The following is a 10,000-nucleotide window of genomic DNA, read 5'->3' on the forward strand; positions in this document are numbered from 1 at the left end:
ACTATCCTGTTGTATCTGTTTCTGCCTCTCTGTCTCTGTCTCTGTCTCTGTCTCTGTCTCTCTCTCTCTCTCTCTCTCTCTCTCTCTCTCTCTCTCTGTCCTGCACACACCCCGTTTCTGAAAAAGACAGCATTGTGCACTGATGAAATAGTGTAGTGCGGTGAAAATACAGTGCAGTGTAGTGCAGTGCAGTGCAGTGTAGTGTAGTGTAGTACAGAGTAGTGCAGTGTAGTGTAGTGCAGCGCACTACAGCGTAGTGTAGTGCAGTGTAGTATACGGTGTGGTGTTGTGTTGTACAAAGCAGTGTAGTGCAGTGTAGTGTAGTGCATAGTAGTGCAATGTAGTGCAGTGCAGTATAACACAGAGTAGTGTAGTGTAGTGCAGTGTAGTACAGAGTAGTGTAGTGTAGTGTAATGCAGTGTAGTACAGAGTAGTGTAGTGTAGTGCAGTGCAGTGCAACTGTAGTGTAGTACAGAGTAGTGTAGTGTAGTGCAGTGCAGTCAGTGTAGTGTAGTACAGAGTAGTGTAGTGTAGTGTAATACAGAGTAGTGTAGTGCAGTGTAGTACAGAGTAGTGTAGTGTAGAACAGCGCACTGCAGTGTAGTGTAGAGCAGTATAGTGTAGTGTACTGTAGTGTAGTACAGTGCTGTGTAGTGTAGTTTTGTGTAGAACAGTATAGTGTAGTGTAGTACAGAGCAGTGTAGTGCAGTGTAGTGAAGTATACTTTAGTGTAGTTTAGTGTAGTGCAGTGCAGTGTCGTATATATATATATATATATATATATATATATGGGTGTGTGCGTGTGGGTGGGTGTGCGTGCGTGCGTGCATGCATGTGTGTATGTGTGCGTGTGTGCGTGTGTGCATTACAGGAATGCGTGCAGAAAGCCATGTACACATACATACACATGCCCCAGAGAACACTGAAACGTAGCAATATAATGACCGTTAAACAGTACAACATACTTTTACAGCACAACATGCTTTTACAGTACAACATACTTTTTACAGCACAACATGCTTTTACAGTACAACATACTTTTACAGTACAGCATGCTTTTACAGTACAGCATACTTTTACAGTACAGCATACTTTTACAGTACAACATACTTTTACAGTACAGCATACTTTTACAGTACAACATACTTTTTACAGCACAACATGCTTTTACAGTACAACATACTTTTACAGTACAGCATGCTTTTACAGTACAGCATACTTTTACAGTACAGCATACTTTTTACAGCACAACATGCTTTTACAGTACAACATACTTTTACAGCACAACATGCTTTTACAGTACAACATACTTTTTACAGCACAACATGCTTTTACAGTACAACATACTTTTACAGTACAGCATGCTTTTACAGCACAACATGCTTTTACAGCACAACATGCTTTTACAGTACAACATACTTTTTACAGCACAGCATGCTTTTACAGCACAATATACTTTTACAGTATAGCATACTTTTACAGCACAACATGCTTTTACAGCACAATATACTTTTACAGTACAGCATACTTTTACAGTACAGCATAATTTTACAGTACAACATACTTTTTACAGCACAACATACTTTTACAGCACAACATGCTTTTACAGCACAACATACTTTTACAGCACAACATACTTTTACAGCACAACATACTTTTACAGCACAACATGCTTTTACAGCACAACATACTTTTACAGTACAACATACTTTTACAGCACAATATACTTTTACAGCACAACATGCTTTTACATCACAATATACTTTTACAGCACAACATACTTTTACAGCACAACATGCTTTTACAGCACAACATACTTTTACAGCACAACATGCTTTTACAGCACAACATACTTTTACAGTACAGCATGTTTTTACAGTACAATATACTTTTACAGCACAATATACTTTCACAGCACAACATGCTTTTACATCACAATATACTTTTACAGCACAACATACTTTTACAGCACAATATACTTTTACAGCACAACATACTTTTACAGCACAACATACTTTTACAGCACAATATACTTTTACAGTACAACATGCTTTTACAGCGCAACATGTTTTTCGAAGAACTGACACCACATTCCTTTAGTGGGTTCCCTTCTTTGAGAACACTTTGTCTTTCCCCTTGTAGCATCTTCCTTCAGCAGTAATGTGTTCATGCTACGTTTTCTCACACACACACACACACACACACACACACACACACACACACACACACACACACACAGAGGAGTGATGGTCTAGAGGCAATGCGTCCGCCTAGGAAGCGAGACAATCTGAGCGCACTGGTTCGAATCACAGCTCAGCCGCCGATAATTTCTCCCCCTCCACTAGACCATGAGTGGTGGTCTGGACGCTAGTCATTCGGATGAAACGATCAACCAACGGAGGTACCGTGTGCAGCATGCATGCATTTAGCGCACGTAAAAGAACCCACGGCAAAAGAAGGGTTGTCCCTGGCAAAATTCTGTAGAAATATCCACTTCGATAGGAAAAACAAATAAAACTGCACGCAGGAAAAAAAAAAAAACAACAAAAGGGTGGCGCTGTAGTGTAGCGACGCGCTCTCACTGGGGAAAGCAGCCCAAATTTCACACGGAGAAATCTGTTGGGATAAAAAGAAATACAAAATACAAAATAGCATGAATAATACGAATGTAGACGCTTAGTGCATTGTTTCTGCATGAATTATTGAAACTCAAGTTGATTTTCGTTCCTTTTTCTTTTTCTTCTTTTTTTTTTCTCTCTCTCTCTCTATGTTTGACTGTTTCACTGTCCTTTCCAATGACATGTCTCGCCCACTTGTTTCAGTTTGACTGGGTGAATTTCATCAACGGACTGGTCCAATATGGCGCCGCCCCGCCCCAAATCACGTCTGCCGACAGGATAGTTCTTTCCTCCCCTACATACCTCAAGAAGCTCTTCCCTCTTCTGGAGAAGACGTCAGACAGGTTCGTTTTGCCTTGGCGGTGTGGGTGCAGCAACATCGACAGCAATATCTTCTTCTTCTTCTTCTTTAAAACTAACATAAGAATATTTCTGTTCGATACTTTTGATTAACCTACTCGCGGTCTTTTGCAAATGCTTGCTTGCACTCAGTCCACTAGCTGTCATGCCATGATGAATGAAAAATTGAATGTATGTGTGATCGTTCTAGCAGACGAACAGTAAGTGCGTGTATGTGTTTGTGTGTGTTTGAGTGTGTGGGCGTGAATGTGTACGTATGTCTTTGTTTGCTTGTTTTATAAGTGTGTGTGTGTGTGTGTGTGTGTGTGTGTGTGTGTGTGTGTGTGTGTGTGTGTGTGTGTGTGTGTGTGTGTGTGTGTGTAAGTACGTACGTACGTACATGTAATGTACCAATTGTTCTTTTCATCGCTTTGTTACCTTTAATAGACTATTCCAGTTACTATTCTTATTCGTCGTTCTTATTATTTTATTTTATTTCATTTTATTTCTTTATTTTTATATTTTGTGTCGTTCTTTATTTTTATGTTTTGTGTCGTTAAATGGGCAGAATTGTAAAAAGGCCTTTACTGTGCCTAATTCTTTGCCCATTAAAGATTCAATCAATCAATCAATCAATCTTCTTCTTCTTCTTCCGTCGTGGGCTGCAACTCCCACGTTCACTCGTTTGTACACGCGTGGACTTTTACGTGTATGACCGTTTTTACCCCGCCATGAAGGCAGCCATACTCTGTTTTTCGGGGGTGTGCATGCTGGGTACATTCTTGTTTCCATAACCCACCGAACGCTGACATGGATTACGGGATCTTTAACGTGCGTACTTGATCTTCTGCTTACGTATACACACGAAGGGAGTTCAGGCACAAGCAGGTCTGCACATATGTTGACCTGGGAGATCGGAAAAATCTCCACCCTTTACCCACCAGGCGCCGTTACCGAGATTCGAACCTGGGACCCTCAGATTGAAAGTCCAACGCTTTAACCACTCGGCTATTGCGCCCGTCAACAGCAATATCAATAATAAATATAATGATAATGATGATAGCAATAGTATCAAAAATGAAAATGATGAAAAAAAAAGAAGAAAAAAAGAAGAAAATAATAATAACGTTATGTCCTTTTTTGCGTCCTGAATTATTTCACCTATTTTCGTGGCTTGTGGAACCGAAATATCGAGGGGGGTGGAGGGGGGGAAGGGGGGAGCAAGATGGTGGCAAGTGAAGTGATGGCCTAGAGGTAACGCGTCCACCTTGGAAGCGAGAGAATCTGATCGCACTGGTTCGAATCACGGCTCAGCCGCAGATATTTTCTCCCCCTCCACTAGACCTTGAGTGGTGGTCTGGACGCTAGTCATTCGGATGAGACGATAAACCGAGGTCCCGCGTGCAGCATGCACTTACCACACGTAAAATAACCCACGGCACAAAAGGGTTGTTCCTGGCAAAATTCTGTAGAAAAATCTACTTCGATAGGAAAAAAAAGGTAGTGCCGTACAGTTTGGCTTCCATTGCTGTCGGTGTTGGCCAGTACTTCCTACTGGATGCTGCATGCGTCCTACAGTTTTGAAGGATGTGGTCGGTTGTCATTGGTCCCTCACCACAAGGGCACTCTCCACTCTGTGTGCATGTGGTGGAGAAGGCGGTTGTGTCCAGTCCTCAGACGGATGATCTTGACCTGTTCCCGTCGTTCCAGCAAATGGTATCTGTCTTCTGGGTTATATTTGGGGTGCTGGAGGCGCCACTTTATTCCTTGCTGTGCCTTGATGATTGTCTTGATTTCATCGTATGACACCAGTTTGTTGGCCTGCTCCTTCTGTGCACCGTCTTTTGCCAGAATGTCCGCTTTTTCGTTGCCTCTGATGCCACAGTGTGCTGGTACCCATTGTATCACCACTTTCTCCACTTTGGCACTCAGGGCAACAAGGGCTGAAGTGAGATGGTTCTGTTCTTTGCATTGGGAGTTCTTGAGGGCTTTGAGCACGGAGAGAGCGTCTGAGAACAATAGTAGGTACAAAATGGCGCAAAACAGACATTAAAGAGAGAGAGAGAGAGAACACTGAACACTGAAATGTTTAATGTCATTAGCTGAAATCTAGTAGGTACTAATCGGAACAAACTGGCGCATAACAGATATTAAAGAGAGAGAGAGAAAGAAAGAAAGAGAGAGAGAGAGAGAACACTGAACACTGAAATGTTTAATGTCATTAGCTGAACTCTCTAGTGACGTAGTAGGTACTAATCAGAACAAAATGGCGTATAACAGCTATTAAAAGGAGAGAGAGAGAGAGAGAGAGAGAGAGGAGGTTTGAAGAGAGAGACTAATGTGTATTGTCAGAGTTTTTAAATGCAGTTTCCACCCACCACCCTCCCACATACAGCAATGAACGTGTTGCTGTGTGGCTGTCATTTTGTCTCCAGACACTTTCAAGTACGCGTTCACTTTTCTTGACTTTTCTGTTGGTTTTTTTTGTTGTTGTTGTTCTTGTTGAGTTTTTTTCCCCGTTGTCTAAACGCCGTGTGTGTGTGTGTGTGTGTGTGTGTGTGTGTGTGTGTGTGTGTGTGTGTGTGTGTGTGTGTGTGTGGATGGAGAGAGAGAGACAGAGAGAGAGAGAGAAAGGGGCCAGCGCGTTAATGACATTCATTGTTATGTCGTTCTATCCTTTTTTTTATCATATATATGCCTCTGTGTGTGTGTGTGTGTGTGTGTGTGTGTGTGTGTGTGTGTGTGTGTGTGTGTGTGTGTGTGTGTGTAGAGAGAGAGAGAGAGAGAGAGAGAGAGGCCATCTCGTTTATGACATTCACTGTTGTGTCGCTCTATCCTTTTTCTATCACGTATATGCTTCTGTGTGTGTGTGTGTGTGTGTGTGTGTGTGTGTGTGTGTGTGTGTGTGTGTGTGTGTGTGTGTGTGTGTGTGTGTGTGTGTGTGTGTGTGTGTTGCTGTGTGTGTGTGTGTGTGTGTGCGCGCGCGAGGGTGCCTGTGTGTGTGCTTGTGTGTGTGTGTGACTGTGTGTGGAGGGAGGGGTTACCTGCTTACAGATGCACTCATATGTATTGTGTTCTGTTCTTGATGATTTTTTTTTGTTCGTTTCCTCCACCAGAGTGAAAGCCAACTACCTCATGTCGTCTCTATGGAGACACACTGCTCACATCTCTGAACCGTTCCGGAAAATCATCGTTGAATATTACAAGGTGGGTGCCATGAAAATAAAAAATACAAAAAAATACTTTGTACTTTGCACGAGTTGGAGCGTGATAGCAATCGCTATGTCAGTTTTGGCTCTGAAGTTATGCTGGCTGGCTGCTGATCACCCCGTCTCTCACTCTCTCTCTCTCCCCCTCTCTCTCTCTCTCTCACTCCCTCTCTTTCCCTCTCATTCTCTCTCTCTCCCCTCTCTCTCTGTCACACTCTCTCTCTCTCACTCCCTCTCTTTCCCTCTCACTCTCTCTCTCCCTCTCTCTCTCCCACCTCTCGCTCTCTCCCGCTCACTCCCTCTCACTCTCTCTCCCCTATCTCTCTCTCACTCTCTCTACTCCACTCTCACTATCTCTCCCCCCCCTCTCTCTCTCACTCTCTCTCCCCCCCTCTCTCTCCCCCCTCTCTCTCTCTCACTCTCTCCCCCTCTCCCTCTCCCTCTCTCTCCCCTATCTCTCTCTCACTCTCCCTACTCCCCTCTCACTATCTCTCTCCCCCACTCTCTCACTCACGGCCTCTCTCTCCCACTCACTCTCTCCCCTTCTCTCTCTCTCTCTCTCACTATATCCCCCCCCTCTCTCTCATTTTCTCTCTCCCCCTCTCTCTCTCCCACTCTCTCCCCCCCTCTCTCTCACTCTCTCTCTCTCCCTCTCACTCTCTCTCCGCCCTCTCTCTTTCTCAATGTCTTTCGATCTCTCCCTCTCTGTCTTTCTCCCTCCCCCCCCCTCTCTCTCTCTCTCTCTCTCTCTCTCTCTCTCTTTGCACTAATTGGAAACATCTGGAGACAACAGCTGCAAGGTGCTACTGAATGTATAATTATGTCATGATTTCTGCACGTGCATACCGTACCTAATTGTGTCGCGATCTTTTGGAGGCCGTTAGTACTGAAGAGAGAGAGAGAGAGAGAGAGAGAGAGTATGGTTTGAGAAGAAAATTAATATCAGACAGTATTGAGCTATGTTTAACTCTTTGTCGTGCCATAATCCTTTCTAACTGTCTTCTTGTTCTTGTTCTTGTTCTTGTTCTTCTTCTTCTTCTTCAGAAAGAGAGAGAGATATAGTGATAGAGATATAGATAGATAGATTGATAGATAGAGAAAGAGGAGAAGAGAGAGGGAGAGATAGATAGATAAAGAGGGGAAGAGAGAGGGGAGAGAGAGAGAGATAGTGATAGTGATAGAGACAGACAGACAGACAGATAAATAGAGAGAGAGAGAGATAGATAGAGAGAGAGAGAGAGGGAAAGAGAGATGGTGAGAGCGAGAGAGATAGTGATAGTGATAGAGACAGATAGATAGATAGACAGATAGATAGATAGATAGATAGATAGATAGATAGATAAAGAGGGGAAGAGAGAGAGGAGAGAGAGACAGAAGATAGAAAGAGAGAGAGGGGGAAGAGAGACACAGAGAGAGAGGGAGGGAAAGGGAGACATAGATAGTGATAGAGATAGCTAGCTAGATAGACATATAGAAAAAGAGGGAGGGAGAGAGAGGGAGAGAGACAGACAGACAGAGACAGAGAGAAGGAGAAAGACACACACACACACACACACACACACACACACACACACACAGATAGTGATAGAGACAGCTAGCTAGATAGATAGACAGATAGACAGAGTTTAAGGGGGAGAGAGAGACAGAGACAGAGAAACCTATATTAAGAAAGCGAAATGGGGTGTGTGTGTTGTGTGGGGGCGGGGGGGGGGGGGGAGCGAGGGGGGATTATTTTGCAGTGGCTTTTGCAGCTGCTAAACGAGTTTTCTTTTCAACCCACTTCATGCCAAACTTCTCTTGAAGTCTTCAAGTATTCCAGAGTTGTTGTTGGGTTTTTTTTTTTTTTGTTTTTGTTTGTTTGTTTGTTTTTTTAATGGTGTTTTTTTTCAGTCTGCGCTGTCACCCAGTTGCAGCTTTCTTCACGAGGCACCCTGACACTGACACTGACACTGACACTGTGCGTCGGTTTGGAACGAAGGGAGGGAGGGTGGGAAGGAGGGGGTAGAGAGAAGGGTGGAAAGACACACACACACACACACACACACACACACACACACACACACACACACACACACACACACACACACAATCACAGCGAAACAGAGCGAGACACAGAGACAGAGAAAGAGAGACTCAGAGAAACAGAGATAGAGACACAGACAGACAGAGAGACAGACACGCAAAGAGAGAGAGACTGAGAGAACTGAAACAGAGACAGAGAGACAGAGACAGACAGTAGAGAGAGGGGTGGAAAAGAGAGAGAGAGAGAGAGAGAGAGAGAGAGAGAGAGAGAGAGATTAATTGAATAAATTTTATTTTCTGAGGTTAATACAATAAGCATAAGAATGCTTTTTTTTTCATGCAGCCCTCGAAGGGGAAACAGTAAGAGAGAGAGAGACAGACAGACAGAGACAGAGACAGACAGACAGACAGTAGAGAGAGGGTGAAAAGAAAGAGACAGAGAGAGAGAGAGAAGAGGAAGAAGAAGAAGGAGGAGGAGGGGAGTTGGGGGACAGGGGGGTAGGGGTGAGGGGGGGCAGGAGGAAAACGTCAATCATGTAAGTGCAGACACATGTCTCTGTCATGAATCACCACGCTATGGGCGATCCGCCAATGCATTGGTCTTCAGGTCCTCCACGCACTGTTCAGAATTTAAGTCATCTCAGGAATGGTAACTGGATTTTGAGAAGCATGGTAACCGCGCTTTGGCACCCAGCGAAAATCCGATCCCCAACAGAGAAAGCAAAGACAGGATCGACTGAGAGGTAGAAAAAAAGTACGATTCGAGGGGGCAGAGTCGAATCGAGTAAAATCAATCGAGACAGAGCGTAAACCTGACAAGATGGCGCCGAGAGTCTTGGCCAAAAGAATGATTCAGCGCGTGTAGCTTTTAGAGGCGTTTGATTGGCTAAGAGCGGACCGGGCAAGACGGGTCGTCTTTTCACTGTTAGCCGCGCGAAATTTGGCCAAGCAGAGCAAACCGATAGGCCTAGTTTGCATCAGTTTGACATGGTAAGTGTAATATGTATCACCAAACATGGAGTATAATACAAACTCCTCCTTTTGATTCACTCATACCGAACCAGTATTGCAGGAAAGCCGATCTGATCCACTACCTATGCTTGTTGGATCTCAGACTGACCAGTTCACATCATTCCGTTTTTTATGATTGAAGGACAGATTTCTCAACTCAAACTCCATCTTCAGTTAGGCAAACAAGTTGAAAGAGTTAGGGAATACAAGTATCAAGGGACAATAATTGACGATCAGCTCACTTTTACACCCAACACAAATCACAAAATTCTTCAGTGGTTTTTTTTTTTTATCGCTGCTTCATTGAATCAGTTTTAACTTTCTCGTTCACCTGCTGGTATGGAACTTTGAACGTGAAGAACAAGAACACATTGAGTAAAATTGTAAATGTGTCTAGCAAAATAGTTGGTGTCAAACAAGAATCTTTGAATGAGTCGTACAAACGACGGATGAAACAAAAATCCACACAGATCATACGCGAAGACAGCCATATACTGTCAAAATATTATGAACTCTTTCCTTCAGGGGAACGCTACCGATTTCCCAGACTGAAAACTCTTAGAACCCGCAACAGTTTTATACCCCAGTCAGTTCAGTTCTGAAAGAACTGATCAATCTTAATGCACAACTATTGTTATAATAAGTATGCGCATGTGTATGTGTGTGTGTGTGTGTGTGTGTGTGTGTGTGTGTGTGTGTGCGCGTGCGCGCGTGCGTGCGTGCGCGCGCGCGCGTGTGTGTGTGTGCGTGTGTGTGTGTGTGTGTCTGTGTCTGTGTGTGTGTATGTGTACGCATGTGTAC

General features: G+C 43.8%; 1 protein-coding gene across 3 annotated transcripts in view; it reads left to right on the forward strand.

Annotated features, from left to right (window-relative positions):
• The window catches only part of LOC143287602 (neprilysin-2-like), a 237,601-nt gene that overhangs the window by 76,361 nt on the left and 151,240 nt on the right, over nucleotides 1-10,000 (forward strand). For all 3 annotated transcript variants that reach the window (XR_013055981.1, XM_076595714.1, XM_076595715.1), the window contains 2 exons: nucleotides 2,823-2,962; nucleotides 6,074-6,164. Coding sequence is in view for 2 of the 3 variants with exons in the window: in XM_076595714.1 (XP_076451829.1) it covers nucleotides 2,823-2,962; nucleotides 6,074-6,164 (231 nt within the window). In the remaining variant the exon portion in view is untranslated. The remainder of the gene's footprint in view (nucleotides 1-2,822; nucleotides 2,963-6,073; nucleotides 6,165-10,000) is intronic.

Source organism: Babylonia areolata, chromosome 11 (genome assembly GCF_041734735.1).
Source record: "Babylonia areolata isolate BAREFJ2019XMU chromosome 11, ASM4173473v1, whole genome shotgun sequence".
Lineage (NCBI taxonomy): Eukaryota > Metazoa > Mollusca > Gastropoda > Neogastropoda > Buccinidae > Babylonia > Babylonia areolata.